The sequence below is a fragment of the Syngnathoides biaculeatus genome, chromosome 9 (genome assembly GCF_019802595.1).
Source record: "Syngnathoides biaculeatus isolate LvHL_M chromosome 9, ASM1980259v1, whole genome shotgun sequence".
Classification (NCBI taxonomy): Eukaryota; Metazoa; Chordata; class Actinopteri; order Syngnathiformes; family Syngnathidae; genus Syngnathoides; species Syngnathoides biaculeatus.
In genome coordinates, this window is record NC_084648.1 from 17513436 (window position 1) to 17535017 (window position 21582).

At 44.2% G+C, this 21582-nt stretch overlaps 1 protein-coding gene across 5 annotated transcripts in view; it reads right to left on the bottom strand.

The window, feature by feature from the left end:
• Positions 1-9635: 9635 nt before the first annotated feature.
• The window catches only part of LOC133506461 (alpha-1,6-mannosylglycoprotein 6-beta-N-acetylglucosaminyltransferase B-like), a 108242-nt gene continuing 96295 nt past the window's right edge, over positions 9636-21582 (bottom strand). For 4 of the 5 annotated variants that reach the window (XM_061830639.1, XM_061830638.1, XM_061830636.1 and 1 more), the window contains 6 exons: positions 20595-20750; positions 20346-20492; positions 19817-19933; positions 17775-17849; positions 13746-14029; positions 9636-10448 (listed from right to left, as the gene is read on the bottom strand). In XM_061830639.1, coding sequence (XP_061686623.1) covers positions 10250-10448; positions 13746-14029; positions 17775-17849; positions 19817-19933; positions 20346-20492; positions 20595-20750 — 978 coding nt within the window. In that variant the 3' untranslated portion in view covers positions 9636-10249. Of the gene's footprint in view, positions 10449-11838; positions 12195-13745; positions 14030-17774; positions 17850-19816; positions 19934-20345; positions 20493-20594; positions 20751-21582 lie in introns of those variants that run through there. The other variant, XM_061830637.1, reaches the window with a different exon arrangement.

Below are 21582 nucleotides of genomic sequence, written 5' to 3' on the forward strand. Positions count from 1 at the left end.
CGAGTACTTTATGAAAAAAGAAAAAAAAAAATAGATACAAAGGTGGTGTAGAAAAAGTCGAGATGCAAGTACCGGTATGCGCTTCAAGGAGAAGTGAAGGACGGTTGTAGCGATTTGTTCTTTCCCTTCAAGGATGCCAGCTGCAGTCTCAGAACTTTTTCAAACTTTCGCAGGTGAACACAATGACTCACGTTGGAGAGGAAGAGTGCGCAAATGCAAAATAAAAAAAAAAAAAAGCAAATGAAGAAGAACGACTTGGCTCGAAATGAGCGAAAATGCTGAAGTGCAAAAACGTGTCCCGCCACTTGTACTTGTTCTGTATGAATGTGGATTCCTTGTGACAAAGTTATGGCTTGTATGATTTGAACATAATCATTAATACGCTCCATGGGGATGGCGTGTTGCTTTATAGAGCTCGCGCATGTGACGTCACCATTTTCACGCCGCCATATTGCAGGCAAAAAAGAGCTGCTCGACATTGAGGGAGACGTTGAACCGGAGGAGAATATTTGGCAATACTCGAGACCCGTTGTGTTGTTGGTTGTCACATCAGACGAAACAGATATTCAAAGAGATCATTCTATGGAATACCAGCTGAAAAGACGAGAAAATATCGATGGATTTCGGTAATTAGACATGAACGATGGTGCCCAACCAAAATATACACGACTGTGTAGCGGTCGCTTCACTTCAGGTAGGAATTATTTTTATCAATTACCAAGAAGTATTTGTAATCCCAAATTGGCTCATTTGGAAACAAAAAAAAACCCCCCAAAAACGACAGGGAGTCGTCTCCAACGTACACGGAAGCGTGTTGCGGCCACACATTAATCTTCAGTAAACCTCTCCCCGACAGATTTTTTTTCCCCCCAATATGCATTGTTCTCAAATGAGTCCAATGCGTATTTAAAAAAAGAAAATCGAGAGGTTTGTCGAGGTTAACATGTAGCTGCAACCCGCTTCCGTGTACGGGGGCTAAAACCTATCACAGCAGTTTCTTTTCTTTTTTTAAATACGCATTGGACACATTTGAGAACAATGCACATTTAAAAAAAATTTAAAAAAGAAAAAAAAAAACATCTGTCATGGAGAATTTACCAAAATTTAACGTGTGGCTGCAACACGCTTCGGTGTACGAGAAGCTGACTCGCTGTCTTTTTTTGTTCCAATTAGTTCATGAATGCGAGTTTGCGTAAAACCAGTGGTCATTTATTTGAATATTGTTATTTGCATTGAAAAAAATCTGAGTGACTCCATCACTATATGGAATTTTTTCCTGATGAGAACAGATCCAGCAACGAAGTATTTGTATGTGTCCAGACTTTTCTACGCTTTCAAACTTTTCCGTCTATATCTTGACGACTTACTCACTACATACGTGTGTAGATCTCGTTGTCCAAGACAAGCGGAAGCGAATTAACAGTCCACTTTCTTATCGGCGAAAACATCGACTTCGCCGTTAAATATGGGTCCTCTATGCCAAGTTTATCTAGTTTTTCACTGTACCTTCGTTTATTTTCACTTTCTAAACGTCTAACGGGATCGGACAAAATCTGGGCGTCGTGCTAGAAGACGTATTTTCGCGTCGTCTCCGACCGACTTAGCATTGAAGAATGGTCTGTCTGGCCGGCACTTCCGGCCAGTCACGTGACTTCGGTGACGTAGGTGCGCGAGCGCTATAGACAAAAACAAAACAAAACAAAAAATACCTATTCCCATTTCCAAACTAAAAAAAAATAAAATCACAAGCTGCAAACTTTCGGTCGAAAGCGGTCCATCATTTCCCGCCTCTAATTATCACTTTTGTGAGCCGCAATTAGGATTCGCGGAAAGGGACTTTCATCTTGATGCTTTGATTTTGTTTGTTTTGATAATTAGAGATGAAATCAATCACGTAAATTGCGATCACTCGAGAAAAAGGACGTGACGTTATTTGCCGGCTCTCGCAAAAAAAATAAATAAATCCTGCAGTATTTGATAGAAAAATTGATCACGTTGAGACTGGCACAATTAAAGGGTGAAGACGGAAGGAAGGAAAGAAGATGGATGAAGGGAAAGAAGCAAGGAAGGATGCAGGTGGGAAGGAAGTCACTTTTAAAGTCTGGACCACAACAGAAAAACTTGAAACCCAAAACAAAGGCCTTCAGTCCCCGGTTTGAAACCCGAAAGGTGACTCCAAAGCGTGCGCTGACACCCCAACTGCCAACTTTTGAAACCTTGAGCCTGTCTTGTGCTAATCTTGACTTTTTCTTTAGTTTTGTGTATTGTCCGCCTTCAACTTTGTTCGAGAAATGTCATAAATACGTGTAAATGTAACAGAATAAAAAACAAAACAAAATCTGTATTCATATGCAGAATTTGCAAAAATGATTTCCTTATCTCTAGCGCTAGTGTCGCCAAATACAAGTTAAATTTATGTAGCCGATATCATTTCTTTATACAGGTATAAATACGATATTTTCAAAACAAAGCAAGGCCTAAACATCCAATATTGTCGTCTTTGGTGGCTCTGTGGTGACATCTTGTGTTCAAAAAAGGAACTGCGGATGTAGGATGGCACGTGTACCAGAATACATGTTGTGAATTTCAAACAAACTCAAAGCCTCAGCAAGCAACATAAAAACAAACGTTGCAGCAACAGATAATATAACAATATATATATATATATATATATATTTTTTTTTTTTTTATCCTCTGCAACGAACAACAGTTCTGAGAAGCGGAGAGAGAAGCTGAGCCTCTAGTATCTGTCTCATGCTGCCCCCTGGTGGCAGGTGAGTGGCACAATCGTGCATCACAAGAGAAAGTATGTCAAAAATAGTTCCAATTTTATATTGAATTATAAAATTACTTTCTTTTTTGAAGTATAAGCATAATAAGTTCTTTACCCTCCATCATGGTGTATCCCAACCTTGGGGCCAAGGCACCCTTTTGACTTCAATCCTCACCGCGCCAGCGTAAGTATGAATACTGAAATATTAATGTTCGTGTCTCAAAATACTTTCAACTGTACTTACTAGTCATTGTCAAATGTAATAACACAAAGCTGATACACTTGCACGAAGATGTTTTAATGTACCTTCCGCCTTCCAATGATGCAAGGACAATTTTTTATAATTAATATAGTGGACCCTCAATGCAAAAATTTTTTAATTCCCCAAATTCCTGAATAAACTGATTTTTTTTTCACGTGATCCACTGGAAACATGAAATGTACAAATTGAGTGAAATTGGAAAACTGGTTTGGAGTCACTAGTAAACAACGGAATTTATTTCTTAAAAAAACATATAATAAAAAATAAATCATAATTGTGAATAATAATAATAATAATAAAATAAAAAGATACAAACAAATGAAAATGATATGAATCCATTCAAACAGCGCAATCGCGGCAGTTATGAGAGCAAAAAGATTTTGAAACAACAAATAGCTATTTTTTGTTCTTCTTCTGCCGTTCGTTTGGCTCTCTGGTGTCCCCGGTGGCATCTCGCCGCCGCGTCGCCTCCGAGACATCCCCCCCACCACCCCCCCCGCCGCTGATGTCGAGCACTTCTATTTGTGTCCCACGCTGTCAACGCGACGTTCAAAGTCCTTCAGCGGTTCCCCCTGAGGCCTACGCGTCGGCGCTTCTGGTTTGCAATTGAGGTTTTCGTCGTACACTAGGCGGCTGCAAATTAGTCGTACTTGTGTGTGTCAATGCAACGCAATTCACGCCCCCCCCCCGCCCCAAAAAAAACAAAAAAACACACACAGTGTGTAAAACCCCAGAGGCTCACATGTAAACACCACACCGACACAACATCGATGCAGATGATAATTACTCGCTTAGTGCAGTACTTTCATCTGGTAATTTTCATCCCGCTTTCATTTCTTCTGTAAATATTTGAAAACACTTCACATTTTCATCACTTGATGGCGCTCTGCTAATTAACAGACAAACAAAAAAATTACGAAACATCTAAAGAACCGCTTAGGAAAAGAGAAATGCAACATTTTTGGCTCCTTCAGTGTTAAGCATTTGTCGAGCTAAAACGTGTGAATGCTAAATGTTTTGCTAATATTTAGATGTATGACGATCAGTACTCCCAATCCCGGGCTCGACGCTTGAAAAACTGCATTCTGTCATTGCCTTTCCAACGCGTCAAATACTATATGAACTCAAAATGAATCAGTTCACGTATGGAATACAAATTAGTAAGCATGTTTGCCAACTAGAACAAAAGAGGAAACACATTAAGGTTACTTATTACAGTTACATGTATACGTACAGTTACAGTTACATTAAGGATACTCTCCTGAATTGAAGTGCAGAGAAGTTCATGCCACGTGGAAAACTGCCCAGAAGGGTTAAAAATATTATTTTCACACTACTACTAATGCACACATTTTAAGCAAAAACTAAATATATTTCTCAAATTATTTTATTGTATAAAGTATTTAAACTATACATGTATTTCTACTATGCAGTTTATCATCAGGAAAAGCTAAAAAAAATGCTTTAAAATGCCAATTTTTTTTTAGGCTTGGAATGCATTATTTCTTTTTCCATTCATTGTAATGGGAAACATCGATTTGGTTTTCGAAAAAATCACTTCTTGAACCGTTTTTTGTGGTCGAGAACCGAGGCATCACCGTATTGGGATTTCCGGCGCAGAGAGACATAGTAATAGCGTTAAACGGCTGAAGAATAGTAGCGAGGAAACAAAAAAGAACAACAAAAAAGCTGAGAAAGAGAGAATTCATGTAAAATGATAAATAAAAGTCAGATTTTCCTGCATAACACGTAAACAATTGCGCAGCAGTTTAAGAAAAGGGCGAGGGAGGAAAACAAATCTAATTAAAAATCAGCTAAGTCAACCACAAAAATTGTTTGATGCAAAAACGGTCATGACAAATATGAATAAAAGCTCATACGCACCACCCAGGAACCATTTGGCCACTGTCCACGTTTACAGCACGGACGTTTGTAGCAGACGGACGCACTGTTGGGCCTGTCAAAAACGTTGCCAAATACAACAGAGGACTCATTTACATGTGTAATGTACATAAAAGATGATGTATAAATGAGCTCAATAACGGCGTTTCTTGATCAAAAATCTAAAATATGTAATATCTTTAAGGGAATGCTCAGATTCGGCTGGATTGCGGGTGTGCGTATTGTCTTAACGGTGGGCGCACTCCCCTTCACGTCACCGCACCGACGAAGCCGCTAAAGGAGCCGGCGAAGGATCTTTATCAGTTCCCGCAGACATTCCAAAGGTCACAACGCGACGCACGCGATGGAGGACCGCCGGGACCGCCGCCCTCCTGGGAGGCCGATCATTGATTTGCGTCTCTTTAGATATATGAAAGGCTTTCTTTTATTTACACACAAACTGATTCATTCAGGCTCCTGTCGGGGGCTCAGGGGGAGGCGGCCAATTAGACGTGAATTATTAACGAGGACCGACCGCTATCTATCTTTTCTCCTTCCACCTCCGCTCTCGTTTAATCTTTTCTTCCTCTCCACCAGAAGAAACCTCAGCCCCTGTATTGACGTGTACCCGATCGCGCCCGCCTGCTTCTTTCCTCCTACTTTATGCGTCATAAGGCTTTCTATGCAAATATGAAAGTTGTGGCGCACAGCAACGCTTATCTTCCTCGGCTGACACCGACAGCAGTGCTACTGTTGTCGGCTAGCGTCTGGCTAACGCTGTCGTCGGTTCGACGTCACGGAAATAATGAAAGCCTTTGAGTAGTTTGGGTGACAACTGCTTTCCTTGGAGTTCCATTTTCGTCACGACGCACCAAAAACTTTTTTGTGACCGTCTTCCAGAATCAAACCTGCACTTGATTAGTAACAAGATGCAATGGACCTTTCCGACCTGTCAATCACTTGAACAATAAATCGTACAATTCAAAATTTTGGCACAGATTTTTACAGGAATCACGGAAATGGAAACTCTAGATTTGTCTTTGTAGGCCACATAAAATCATGTGGCGGGCCGGACGTGTCCCCCGGGCCTTGAGTTTAACACCTGTGGTTTAGTGTATATTCTGATGTACCGTAATTTCCGGCCTATAAGCCGCGACATTTTTCCACACGCTTTCAACCCTGCGGTTTATGCGGCGATGCGGCTAATTTGTGCATTTTTTTCTGACGGCCGTAAGGGGGGGGGGTGTGGGGGGGCACTCGAGCGGAAAAGGTAGGGGCAGGGGTCACCAACGTGGTGCCCGCGAGGACCATATAAGGCGTCCGCGAGGTATGTTCTAAAAATACCATAGGCCACAAATTCTTACTATTATTTGTGCTTTCAATTCTGAATCTGACTTGCTTCCATGAATTAAAATTTTCAAATACATGTCATGTCATTGACCACAATAAATGAAAACAAAAATATTTGATGTACGTGGGAGTTTGAAATTTGCCGCAAACAGGTCACGTAGCCCTTCATACGATCGGTGCTCACGAAATAGCCCTCAGCCTCGAAAAGGTTGCTGAGCCCTGGGTTAAGAGTGAGACCGGTGGAATATATGTGCCGAGGAAGTGACTTTTACCGGCAAGGCCCTGTTAGCGCTGCGCTAGCATGTTACTGCTGTGTCTCAGTGACTTTTATATCGGTATATATATATATATATATATATATATATATATATATATATATATATATATATATAATATATATATATATTTTAACCGGCCCTGTTAGCGCGGCGCTAGCCTTAGCATTAGCACGGCAGCACTAGCGTTAAACTCTCTGTGTACCGTCTTTCTTTGTTAAATGTCTCATGTTTCAATGTGGGCACTTGCGGCTTTTACACGACTGCGGCTCATGTATGTACCAAATGGTATTTCCTGTACAAATGCACTGGGTGCGGTTTATAACCAGGTGCGCTCTGTAGGCTGGGAATTACGGTAGTTTAGCACGTACGCTGATGTTAGTCAGGTCCAATTACATCAAGTTTGAATCACATACCAGGATTGGTTTCGATTGTCCTGGTCGGGGTTCAGACAGCGAGCGAGTTTATGGCGTTTCCCTGCGATCGTTCAGGATTCTCACAAACATTTCCTTGCGTTGTCACCATCGTCGTCGGCTCCTCGCTTGTCCCGCCGTCTACGTCAAACAGTTCCTGATCTGATTAATTGTTGTGTTAAACGGCGTCCACGTCTCGGTGCTTCGCGTTCGCAGTCGACCGGAAGCTAACCCACCAGATTGGTCGGGGGGGTTGATAACAAGCCAATTAGGCTGCGGCGCCAATAAAGTCGCCAGTGCGGGCAGTCACACCCTTGCTTATTTGCATAATCTTCAAAGAAATATCGCCATATTTGAGTAAGATTTAGTACAGCATCATTTTAACGAGCTTTTAAATCAAAGCGTTCACAGATCAACACGGCGTGTCTTTTTTTTAAAACAGGTGAAGGACGCGCAAGTCGAGAGGAAAACAGAAGCGCCGCAACACAGAAGAAGAAGAAGAAGAAAAAAAACTACCCACCGGATTATTTGTCGGCTTAACGCGTCAAAGTCACCTTGATGAAGACGGCTGCTCCGCGTCCTCAAATTAATATCTGATGGCTGCGATTGAAGCATTTCTTCTCCCTGTCACACAAACACACTCAATATTTACCACGGCGGGTTAAATGCTGCGACACGCGTAAATGCTTTGATCCGTGACACGAATTCCGCTATCATGCCCCCCCCCCCCCCAAAAAAAAGTCATATTTATCCCTTTTGTTGCCGAGTAATTTTGTCACAGTCACAATGGCTTTAAAACCTTTCACAACCGTACGAGGAACTTGAGGCATTGCTTTAAGAACAACTGACCGGCTCACCACACTTTGAAGCTCTACCTGTTCCACTTCTAAAAAACAAACAAACAAAAATACACACACCCGTATGGTCATCACTCGGGACCTCGGTTGACCAGGCACTAGTTCAAAACCAGCTCGCCGTTGTCCAAAATATGAATCAGACCAGAGTAAAGAGCAACAACCTCGCGCTCGCCCACCCGTTTATTTGCACAAGTGATATTAACTGTGAAATCAGTTGAACCCAGTTCAGTTTGGACCACTCGCACCTCAAGGCACGGCTGTATTACAGTGAAATAAGTATTTGAACACCCTGCTAAATTGCAAATTCTCCCACTTAGAAATCATGAAGGGGTCTGAAATTTTCATCGTAGGTGCATGTCCACCATGAGAGACATAATCTAAAAAGAAAGATCCAGAAATCACAATGTATAATTTTTTTCATAATTTATTTGTCTGAACCAGCTGCAAATAAGGATTTGAACACCTGAAAAAAAATCTATATTTGTTATAATAGCTTTTGTTTGTAATTACAGAGGTCAAACATTTCCTGAAGTTGTTCACCAGGTTTGCACACACTGCGGGAGGGATTTTGGCCCCACTCCTCCACACAGATCTTCTCTAGATCAGACAGGTTTCTGGGCTGTCGCTGAGAAACATGGAGTTTCAGCTCGCTCCAAAGATTTTCTATTGGGTTTAGGTCTGGAGACTGGCTAAGTATGCTTCTTGTGGAGCCAACTCCTTGGTTTTCCTGGTTGTGTGCTTCGCGTCATTATCATGTCGAAAAACCTAACCACGACCCATCTTCAATGCTCTGACTGAGGGAAAGAGGTTGCTCCCCAAAATCTCACAATACATGGTCGCGGTCATCCTCACCTTAATACAGTGCCGTCGTCCTGTCCCATGTGCAAAAAAACACCCCCAAAGCATGATGCTACCACCCTCATGCTTCACAGTAGGGACGGTGTTCTTATGATGGAACTCATCATTCGTCTTCCTCCAAACACCGTTAGTGGAATTATGACCCCAAATTTCCACTTTGGTTTCATCTGACCACAAAACTTTCTCCCATGACAATTTTGTCCATGGTATCTTTGGACAGGTCTTTGGTCTTGCCCATGTTACAAGTTCGAGTCTTGCCGATTGTATGGGGTGGACGGGTGTCTTTATGCGGCTAACGACCTCACACGGGTGCATCTGATTCTGGATAATACATGGAGTGGAGGTGGACTTTTAAAGGCGGACTAACGGGTCTTTGAGGATCAGAATTCTAGGTGTTCAAATACTTATTTGCAGCTGTATCATACAAATAAATCATTTAAAAAAAAAATCATACATTGTGATTTCTGGATTTTTCTTTTTAGATTCTCTTCAAATTTCAGACCGCTCCATGATTTCCTAGTGGAAGAACTTGAAATCTAGCAGGGTGTTCAAATACTTATTTTTTTCACTGCATGTGCGGAACGAAAACAATTAAGCTAGCACGGAACGCAACTTACGTTGTCAAAGAGGGAGAAAAAAAGGAGTTATTAGAAATTATAAAACCGTGTTGTGATCATACTTTGTGGTTTAATTACAGTTTAAACACTTGAGACTCGGTCCCGAATGTGAACCAAACCAGGAATTTCAAAGTTTACACATGATTTTTGGCGATTGCACACGTGGTTTTAGCATGACGCGGCCCACGCTCAAGACAAAGTCGACAGCCCTTGGAAACAAAATCGCGTTTGAGTCAGGATGCTCGCGTGCGAGCGCAAATGAGAAAAAAAAAAAAAAATTAAATTCAAAATGCAATTGTGGAAAGATCAGACGGATCGCGGAGGAGAGCAGAATGACAGGAGACAGCGCGCGGCTTTGATCCATGATGATCTTTTTATTTGGTGACGTCTCCTCCGTCAGGCAGCCGCCCGCCGAGGACTCTGAAAAATCCACTTGAGCGTATTCATTGAAAAATAATTTTGTGGCCTTTATCTGTATCCTCTCTGCTCCTTTTCCTGCCTTTTGTGAGCACGGATGATTACATTGAGCGATGTTGCCTCCGACTCGGGGGCAGTTTGGTCTGATAAATGACTCCGTGGGGTGGGTGCGGCGGCAGGGGGGTGGGGTGGCAGCCCCGGCGATAACTCCCCCCCCTTGTCTGTCTCCCCTTTGTTTGCTCGCTGAGAGGAGATTGGATATTGAACCGAGCTGGCCTCCAAGTCCGGGGAGGGAATGACACCGCAGCCTTTTTTCCCTCCGGGGTCCTCAAAATGAGCAGGTATGTTCTTCAACTGTCCTCCGGGGGGCGGGCTACGCTCCCGACGGCTTCGCCGACGCCCGCAGGAAGCCCCGTCGTGTCGTGCCCCGGCGGAACTCTTTCATCCTTTTCCGCAACGGAGGCCGCCGCCCTTGCGCTCTCAGGTGAGGGCGCTCGTTTGCCTGCCTCGCCGCCGGTTCTCCCGCCCGAGTACGCGCCGCCGCCGTCAGAGGCAGTCCCTGCACAGCGCCACCTGGCCGCGCCGGAAGTCCCTGCAGGGGCACAGGCGCCTGTATTTGGGGGACTGGCCGGCGCAGCTGAAGAGCAGCGGATCGCGCTGAAGCCCGCACTCGCGCCGCAACACGGAGAAGGCCGGGAGGATGTGGTTCATCTCGGAGTCCAGAACTTCACACTGAACCTCCAACCTACGCACAAACATAAAAAAAAAAAAAAAAAATTCAATTTTAGCCAGCTTTACTTACAACGTGATACAACAAGTAGCCTGTGTAATCTTTGGGAATAAAACATCTGTATAAATAAATAAAATCTTAAAATAAATACATCTTGAAAAAAATAATCCTAAATAAATCAATTTTAAATAACAAAAAAAAAATATATATATATATATAATAGAATAATAAATAGATAAATTTTCAAGTTCATCTTTTGTTGCCTATTTACAAAAATGCTCTACATCCGGCCTCACCACTGTTTTATAAACTTTGCCCTTTATCCTAGCAAAGACTCTTCTGCCACATAGAACACGAGACATCTTCCGCCAACTGTTCCACCCGGCTTGGACCCGTTTCTTCACTTCCTTACCACACTCACCACCTCGTCATATTTATATATGAAATTTTAGTACAGATTTTTACCAAGAATCATGGACGTTAACACATGAATTGCCTTCGCGGGCCACATAAAATTATGTGATGGGCCAGATTTGGCCCCCCAGCCTCGAGTTTGACACCTGTGGTCGACATGATCATTTAAAAAAAAAAAAAAAAAGACACCTGTGAACTGCTTTTGAATCGTGAAATGAATGCTTCAATCTGAAATGTTTGAAAACTCATTTCCTTTAGCATTGACTTTTTTTTTTTTTTTTTTTTTGGCACCACTCTCGTTATACCGGTAGTTAAAACTGTTCAAATATTAACGGTGGTTAACTTAGTGGAAAATAAGTGCAAAAGTAAAAAACATATACGGTACTGTATTTTCCGCACTATAAGTCGCACCGCAATATAAGGTGCACCTTCAATAAATGGCCTGTTTAAAGACTTCTTTCATATACAGGTCGCATAGAATAGACGTTACAGTCAAGGTTAGGGTTAGATTATGCATTCATTAGATGGCGTTGCACTAAAGGCTCAATATCGATCCATATATAAGGCGCACCCGAGTATAAGGCGCACTATCATCTTTTGAGAAAATGAAAGACTCTTAGGTGCGCCTTATAATGCGGAAAATAGGGTACATAAGAAGAAACAAAAAACAGCTGTCGTCAAGGTATGGGTTTTACAAAAGTGACATGATGCTAATTGTGAAACAAATTTCTGCTTTTATATGATAGCATCCTGGTTCAACCCGATACAAGTCATACATACATACATATATATATATATATATATATATATATATATATATATATATATCCTTATTTTTCATGAAAATCTAAATAATGATTTGCATGCTCACTATTTGCCAAGTTGAAAAGACTTCCTTGGATTATAATCAATTTATTGTGTTTAATATCTGGTCCTGCCGTCAAAATGAAGAGCCGCTGCTGTTCATCACCGGCACGGGGAAAACGTTGTTGTTGTTGTGAGGCCTTAAAATGTTATTTCACCGCAAGCTAATTTTATTTATGACCGGCAAAGGGGCGCACTGTGCAACTACCTAAACGCGGGCTCATTAGTCGGCCGGCGTGGGATTAATAAAGACGTTCGAAAACCTTTTATGAGGGTGGCCATTTTGCACAGCGCTACTAAATGCAGAAGGTGCATTTTCGGGCGGACGGGAAAAAGGGCCGCAGAAAGCGTGTCGAAAAATCACCGACGATGGATTCGGTGGAGAAGCAACCAAAGACGTCGGCCGGGTTCTGAGGCGGCTGCCAGATGAAACGCCGTTTGTGTCGCGCACGCACGGCAGACAACTCGAAAAGAAGAATGTCTCTGGAAAGCAAAGAACAAAAACGACAACTACATGTACACACGCAAAAAAAAAAAAAAAAAAAAGAGTGGAGAAAAACACGCTACACAACAAATACACAATTTACACGTCTGAGCACCGCCGAGGAAACATCTGAACCGAAGTTCTTGTTTTGGAGCAAACTTCAACACGTGTGTACATACAGTACACGGCGTCCGTGCAAAAAAAAAAAAAAAAGAGAAGCGTCTGTCTTCGTATTTCCATGTCGCAAAACACAAGGGATTCATACCCGGCAACGGAATACTTTGGGGATCATTTGTGGCACGTTGCTCCGTGCAGAAAGTGCACACTTTGATCTTGAATTGATCTTGCAGTACATTGAGATTGGCAACATTTTCAAACAAAAGATTTATTAAAAAAAAAAAAAAAAAAAAAAAAAAACCTGACACGATTTCCTAAATCATGGGTGTCAAACTCATTTTTCTCGCAGGCCACATTGTGGTTACAGATTCCCTGACAGGGCCGTTATGAAAATCTTTCACCACATCATATTTACACATTAAATTTAGAAACTAGTTTTGGAATGGCGGCAGGGTGGATCACCAGGAAAACGTTGGCCTCGCAGTTCTGAGGACACGGGTTCGATCCCAGCCCCGCCTGTGTGGAGTTTGCATGTTCTCCCCGTGCCTGCCTGCGTGGGTTTTGTCCGGGCACTCCGGTTTCCTCCCACATCCCCAAAACATGCAACATTAATTGGACACTCTAAATTGCCCCAAGGTGTGATTGTGAGTGTGGCTGTTTGTCTCGATGTGCCATGCGATTGGCTGGCGACCAGTTCAGGGTGTACCCCGCCTCCTGCCCGTTGACAGCGGCGATAGGCTCCAGCACTCCCTGCGACCCTCATGAGGATAAGTGGCTAAGAAAACGGATAGATGGATAGTTTTGGAATCAGTAATCAAGAGTGATGTTTGTTGATGTTTGGTAACACACAAATGCTTGTGATATCTTTTATCATTTATGATATGACAATTTGAAATTTTGGTACGGATTTGAACAGAAATCATGGAGGTTGACACACATGATATGCTTTCCCGGGCCACATAAAATCATGCGGAGGGCCAGATCTGGCCCCCTGGGCCTTGAGTTTGACACCTGTGTCCTAAATGTCGAACATGAAAATTTGTTGAAGTGATCGAATATTTTGCTTGTCTCCTGCCTGGGAAGTTTCATGCATGGACGGCTGACTGAAAGCCAAAAAGTCCGCATTAACGATGGTGGTGGGATGCATTTTGTGCAGGACTGTCACAAATTATGTATTTCAAACCCAAACGGAAAACTCCCAATTTTTCCCTTCCAACGTGGGCCCAACGATCAAGCGGCACGTCTACAAAAAGATCCCGCGGCGTTTTCGGCCGCTCGGGATGCGTATCATTAAAAAAATAAATAAAAAAAATAATCAATCATGCCCACGGGGGGAGATACAATATTGTGGATTATATAATGAATAACTAAGGACTAGAATATGAAAATAAGACAAAGCGACCGAGGCCTTTGCTGACTTTGTGGCGTCGTACCTGCGCAGAGCCTCCTTGTTGTTGATGAAGCGGAAGTGAGCGGGCTCGCAGATGAGGCCGTGGCCCCGGCACGCCCCCACGCACGACTCGCCCTCTTGCGACACCAGCAGCCGCAGCGAGCTGAGCGGGGGCCAGGCGGCGGGCGGGGGGGCCGCGTCGGGCGCCCAGCCCAGGCCTGTGGAGTTGGCCCGGGGCACAAAGAGAGGCCTCGTCGGGCCGCCGCCAGCGGAGCCTCGTCTGGACACGTTGGCGGGGACGAACGGCGGCTCGGGGGCGCAGAAGTCCTGAGGGGGAAAGAGCACCGCAAGCGTTTTGGCAAAGTTTTCTTTGGCTTACGGTCAACCCTAACCATACCGGTTCAGTTCAAGAGGTTCTTGGTTTACGGTAAAGATATACAGCGAACCCCTGATATCCGGGGGTTGAGAAAGGACTGAACCCTGCTGTCGCTGGCAACTGATATGCTTGACTAGAGATTCCACAAGATGGCAGCAAAGTGCTTTTTTTCTATTAGACACGGCTATGACCTGACGTCAAGGCGCACCTTCACTCACTTCAAAAGTTTCTTGACAGTAAGATTCCGGAAGAACCAAAGCAATATTTTTTTAGATTAGACATGGTTGAGATTCCAGAAGAACCAAAGCAATATTTTTTTTTAGATTAGACATGGTTGTGGGCTATAGATTAGGCTGTTGGGGGGCGGGGGAGTGGAAAATTATTGTGGAAAGGTACCTGTGTGTAATATGTTCTTTTATAAGTGTAAAAGTTCATTTACCGTAATTTCTCAAAAATAATGCGCACATTTTTCCAAGAATATTTTCAAAAAGTTAATAGAGCGCATTATATTTAGGTATAGATGGAAAAAAAATTACATTGTATAGTTGAATACAGGTACACAGAGTGGTTAAAAAAATGGTATACATATGAAGAGTTTGTTTTCAAAGCGAGACATAGGCATTTTTTTCAGATTTACGAAACTCGCGCCAAAATTATCCATTCGGAGCTGGATAATTTTGGCGCGAGTTTCGTAAATCTGAAAAAAAATGCCTATGTCTCGTTTTGAAAACAAACCCTTCATATACTTTTAAATATGATATTCGATGTCTTAAGTGACATATTTATATATATTACGGTAATGTGCGCACCCAACCTGAACTCTATGACTTTGCATTGTACGATCGTTAGCGTAGCACGCTTGTTGCTACTGCACCAAAGATCAGAAACGATCGCCCGTGAGTTTGTTTTAACTTAGACCAAGACAAAAAAATGACGACGACAACGGCGAGTTGAGCGGCTGCTTTTAAAAGAAATGCGTCATCTCTCGTGGCGATGACGCCGCCAACCTGGAAGTTGCGCCGTGGTCCGAAACAACGATATGGCTTCAGGTGGGTATCAAAACAACGTGAGCTCAAACTGCGAAATACGAGCGTCGAAGGCACATTAAAAATAAAAATAAAAAAAACGGGAGAGCCCACACAATTGAAATAGTTGCTTTTTTTAAAAAAACTTTTTTTTTTTTTTTTTAATGTGCCCATTACCCTCATTTCTCGTTAGAGGAGAAACTGCACTTTGCACAAATGTTTTATGCACAAATATTTAATGTAAAAAAATTGTTTAAGTTAAACATTATTAAATAGTTTATATTTTTAAGACTATAATATTTGTTATCAACAGTATTAATAAAACATTTAGCCACCTTTGAGCATTTATTTTAGTCGGTTAAGGGATTCTGTTCTGACAATTAAAGGGACCAGGACAAGCGTGTCCTGTGGCCTCTCCCGAGATAATATTACAACTAGATCAGCACGTGCACAATGATTATTATTAATGATTTTTTTGAAAAGTACAATCCTAACAAAATATAAATACAGATAATTCCCAATATTTTGAGGATATGGGTACCAGCAAATTGGTGGTGCGCATTGTACATAGGTAGAAGGGGTTTCCTGATATATATTTTTTTTTTGCTCAACTTTGGGGGTGCGCGTTATACTTGAGGACGCATTATACTCGAGAAATTACGGTATTCCAACAGTGCATTTCAAAATGTGAACTCCTATTTTTCAAGTTTTGATTGGTTAAAAAAAATGTAAACGCTTGCAACATGTCTGAAGAGTGGCTGCCCTTCTTTGGATGCAGTGTTGGTACTTGGAAATAATTCCAAATTTGCAGGCCGAAAAAGCAAAATGTAGTTGAAATGACATTGTGTTGACGACGGGGAAGGCCGCGTGGGCTGGCCACGGAACCAAAGGCACAAAATGGGCAACTAAACAGTCTTTAGTCTGAGCTGTAAGTAATGAAAGCGACTTTTAAAAATACAAATCATCATCTGGTTGCCGTCCGCACCGCTACAAATACATCATGGTGGCACGTCGCCTCTTGCGTGACTCGCCCCTGGTTCATCAATATCATTAGATGTCGAGCTTGGCAGCCGGCGGGAGGGAGGGAGGAACGGGGGTGCTTCGATTTGTGAGTGTGTTGAGAGAAACTGACAAGCGGCTGTAAGACGGTGATGAAATGTTGCGAACTGGAGTTTAATGCACTATAGTGGATGGTTTCGGGAACCGGGGGTCCGCGAGCCACAGCCTGGGGTTACACAAGATTTGCAAAAACTGATCTTTTTCAAAAAGCGCATCTGAACCCCCACCCCCTCCCCACGTGCGTCGCGAGCAGCTGCAGAGACCTCGAGGCAGACAGTGACCTCTTTGCAGCAGCCAATCATGTTGCAGCGGGCATGTCCTGCCTCGAAGTCAAGTATGATTCATGATAATGCCTAGAGTCCTATCTGAGCTCATCAGTGCATCACTAATATCTGTCGTTCGATGCACAGGATAAAGAATCCATGACTGTGAGTCCTGTTTTCTTAGTCTACATGTTGTTGCGGAACCATTTGTGTTCATTCTGTTGCGTAAATGGTTAAAGCACCGAAACATAGACACTAATTAGCATTGTCATTAAGCTAGGGGCCCGTTCTGCAGGCAGTTTAGATGTTTTAAATACAGGCGTAATTCTGTTTGAATTAAAAAAAAAAAAACAAACAAAAAAAAATCAACTGAAAGTGGCATTAATCGTCACGTGACGTCTTTTATGATCAATTGTTCACTTCGAGTTCCCAGCCACCATAAGGCGCTCATATCTCAATTTTGCGCTCACAAGTCAAAAGATGAAAAAAGACCTGTACAATGACACCCTGTATCTCAAAAAACACGTTAAGTTGGATTACTTAGATCTCAAGTATATACCGTAATTTCCGGCCTATAAACATCGACTTTTTCCCACACGCTTTCAACCCTGCGGTTTATGCGGTGATGCGGCTGATTTGTGCATTTTTTTTCCATCACGGCCGCAAGGGGGCACTCGAGCGGAAAAGGTCAGAGTGTGACCGGTGCAATAAATGTGTCGAGGAGGTGACTTTTGCCGGTTAGCGCCTCGCTAGCGGTTGCAGCCGCGTCTCAGTGATTTAGGTATGCTTTTTTTAACCTACTGTGTAGCTGCCGTGGCTTTTTTTTTTTTTTTTTAAACCAGCAAGTTACAAGTTTCTTTCGGCTTGTCCCATTAGGGGTCACCACAGCGTGACATCTCAGATGATCGCCCATATTTTTTTGGCACAGTTTTTAGGCCAGGTACCCTTGCTGACGCAAGATACGAGAGATACGAACTCACAACCCCTGTTTTACCAAACCGATGCTTTAACCACTAAGCTACGGGGGCCTCACCTTTTTACCAGCCTTGTTCGTGCTATGGTGTTGTTGGTATGTCATGCTAAGCTAAGGTATTAAAACTTTGAAAATGCTTTCTTTGTAAATATCTCTCCGTTAGCACTGCGCTAGCGTGTTACTGGCGTGTCTCAGTAATTTTAACGGGTATATATATTTTTTTTACTGGCCCTGTTAGCGAAGCGCTAGTGTTAGCATGGCGCTAGCATTAGCATGGCGGCAGTAGCATTAAACTCTCTGTGTACAGTCTTTCTATTTAAATGTCTCGTGCGGCTTATACACAGGTGCGGCCTGCGTATGTATGCGGGCATCTCACCTGCTGCTGTATGTAGGCGTGCACTCGCTCCAGCATGCCCTCGCATGTGTACTCGTACGGCAGGTACGGCTCAACCTGCCACACAAACAGCACTCATAATTACGCGGTACATTTCAAAACGGTCGCCCGCCGCCCTGCGGAGGCACACGTCCGGATACATCATTCCGGCACATGCCGGACGGACCGCGGTAAAAGCGACGCGGATGACGGATGGGGCGCGGCGGAGCAACGGAGCGGCTGCTGCGAGCCGACGTGTGCTTAAAATGCTTTATTTGGCTAATTAGCTGCAGACGAACCGCCGGAGTGATCTATAACTGCAGAAATAACAGCGCAGAGCAAAGCAGTCAGATTGGCAGTCCGGAGGGGCGATGGAATCGGGCCACGCGGCGCAATGTTGCATTTTAGGGAGAGAAGTCGAGGGGGATGGAGAGCTGATCTATTGTCGCAAAAACTTTTTTTGGTTGGAAACCTTAAAACAAACCTAAAAGATTCAGATCTGTGTGATGAGAAGACAGAAAGAAAGAAAGATTTATTGGGACATGATGACTCGTCAGACAGCAAGAGATTGCTTTGTCCTGCATGACTGAACAGACGGTGCGTGTGGTTTGTAGATAATGGCCATATTGTGCAGGTATGGCTCAGCGGGCTGATACGGCCGATACAAGGAATTTCATCATCTCGGGACTCGCCGCAATCCCGCTACGCTCGCTCGTGTGTGTGTGTGTGTGTACAAAGAAGTGCCGGGAGAAGCGCTTCCTGTGCGTTTTGCATGAAGACTTCCAGCGGCTGACAGTCGGCTGTGACGAAATGTTAGCGTGGACGACAGCTGAAAGGAAATCACAGACAACCCGCAAGGAAACGGCAACATTTTCAGCAGTCAAAATATAGGGTGCCCCAATTTTTAGTATTTTTTTTTTTTTTTCAGATCAACAATTCACGTGTTGCTTGTCTAATTCAGTCTATTGAAAGCATTGCAGGAGAAGATGTGAAATGCTCCAGGAAGGTTATTGTGTCGTGCTAATTTAGGGGCGCTAAACATTTATGATACAACGTTTTTCCCGTGCGACAGCTGAGTCTTTGCTACTGCCGCTGCGGGTGATGGATATTTACCATTTTATAAATTTGCGTCGGACAGAAGAGGGATTTAAAGGGGAGCGACAGAAATGGAAAAAAGGAGAGGACAGAGACAAACGTCAACAAGACGGGACACAAACAAATACACAGTCTCATTGGATTTGATGTGATTTCATAATCTATAAAATGAAGAGACACTTTTACACGCTATGCATTCCCCCCCTACAGATTCCCACAGTTGCAGAGTTTCCTCATATTTTTGTGACATTAAAATGTGGCAAGGATCACGAATTACAGCACGTCATGCAAGTCTGCCACTTTGCAACCCCCGGAAAAAAAACAACAACAACAACAAAAAACGAGGACAATAAAAGCCTTTTCACTCAAGGATGCAGCACTTCACTTGTCACAAAAACTAGCAAAATAACTTCAGACAAAAAAAAAAAACAAAACTCGCATTCAGGGAATCATGTGATAGGCAGTCGGCGGTTCGGTGGATCAGTTGGTAAAGCATTGGCCTCACAGTTCTGAGGACCTGCCAGTTCAATCCCGGACCCGCCGGTTTCGTCCCACATCCCAAAAACACGCAACATTAATCGGACACTCTAAATTGCCCCTAGGTGTGATTGTGACTGCGGCTGTTTGTCTCGATGTGGCCTGTGATTGGCTGTTGACCAATCCACGTTGTACCCCGCCTCCCCCCCGTTGACAGCTGGGATAGGCTGCAGGACTCCCTTGTGAGGATAAGCAGCAAATAAAATGGATGTAATAAGCAGTCTTGACCAGAATTTGACATCTGTTTTAAAACGGACATTTTGAATTTCAACACCAAGCCGGTTTCATTAGGTTTGCCTCGGACACGTCGTCAACTCGGGTATTTGCATTTCAAATGATCTAAAAACGTTATGGGGAGACCATTCGTGAAGCCCAAAAGGTCCCAAATGAATGTTTCCCGCCGGCGAGGTTACCTTGGTCCGCATGATTTCTCGGATGGCGGCGTCAAACTCCACAGAGTTGTTGTAGTCCACCGTCATGACGTGAGGACTGCCGATGTACTGCTCCGCGTACGGATGCTGCGACGACACCTGCAGGACAACGGCGGCGACTTTCAATGCCGGAGATTTTCTGCGATGGAATATGTATCGCGCTACCCGTGGTCATCAAAGTGGACTTCAAGCGTCTGCTGACTAGCAAAGATGATGTCGAAGCTAACAAAGCGTGGAGGTCTCGTGATTGCGGATACGACAGTAACACGCGTGTCCGCTTAGGGGTCAGCTACTGACTTTTCTGGGTAATGTAAAATGAGTTTGTGAGGATATTCAAGTGTTTGGGTATAGTTATATTTATGGTATTAAATAGTATCGACAACAACAATTTTGGGACTGCAGGTTTTTGCTATTTGGTCGCTATCACCCCACCAAATTCTGTTGGTATATTCAGTACCTGCGATTTAAGATCACGTGTCAATGACGGATGGATGGAAAAACAACGACTTACTTCTCTGGACGTGGGCTTCCCTTTGAAGAACTCGTGATTGAGCGAGCTGTGAGGCGGTTTGAACTTTGGCTGCAGGAAGACGCAGCCGTTGGCGATGGCTTCCAGGGGGGCAGGGCCTTCGTACGGAAAACCGAAGCCGATGAAGAGCTGCAGGCGGAGGAAAAGGGCGCCGATGCTATTTTAACAAGTGCGTCGATGAGATTCCATCCGAACACGAAACGCAAAGAAGGTCACGCGACGGTTCCTCACCTTGGCTTTGCGCAGCAGCTGCTGCAGCTCGTGCTGGGGCAGCAGGCCGTGATTCTTGACGAAGGCCGGGACCTCTGGGGGTCTCTGCGTCTCGTAGTACACCGTGCCGTGGACCTCCATGTACTTGTGGAGAATCTGCAGGAAACCTTCTTTGCCCTGATGGGACGGACGAAGCGGAAAAGGTGAGCCCGGCTGGACTCGCAGCTTAGTTGAAGGAGCACAGTCTCGTTTTCTATGTTCAACTGTACGACCGAGTTAGATGGAGGGAGCGCAACGTAGGTCGATTCCCTGGGACTCCGTCCGGGCAGCTCAAAACACCGCCCTTCGAACCGCCACGGGCTGCCACCAAATGGCCTCCACCCGTCACCGACACGTCGAAACTCCTTCCAGTACGCGAGCACAATGTCGTGCTCAGGAAACAATACGCGCTTCAGTGCTACCTCGCCGGACATCCTGATCACGAGATGACAAGGCAAGAAGCGTGCCAACCGTCCGAGATAATCCAGCCATCGGTACATTCATCGGCCGTCCGTCGACGCGGAGGACTACGGGCGCGGCCTCTCGGCCATCCACCGAACCGCTGTAGCCGACGGGATCGCCGGCTATAAACCCAACATTGGCTACAATACCGACATCGTTCGGATTCCGCTAATCGCCTCCAGTAGCCGAATCCGAAAGACAACACCCACGGCCCGTGAGATCGACGCTATCGCAACTCCGTTCGGGCCGGTGTCACGAGCTCGACAACTATCAGCATCGACTCGACAGCGACATCGTCGATAAAAGCCCATCGTGTGACGTCGCCCCCCCCACGATACACGCCGACGGTGGAACACCTGTGGAGGGCCACGGCCGATGTGGCTCACTTTCCGGACCTTGATAACGGAATAACGACCGTCGTACTTTGGCTACAACAACTACTGAGTTAGATGTAAGATGCCGTTAAACGTGTTTTTTTGTTGACTCGACTGCTCCATTAGTTGCAGCA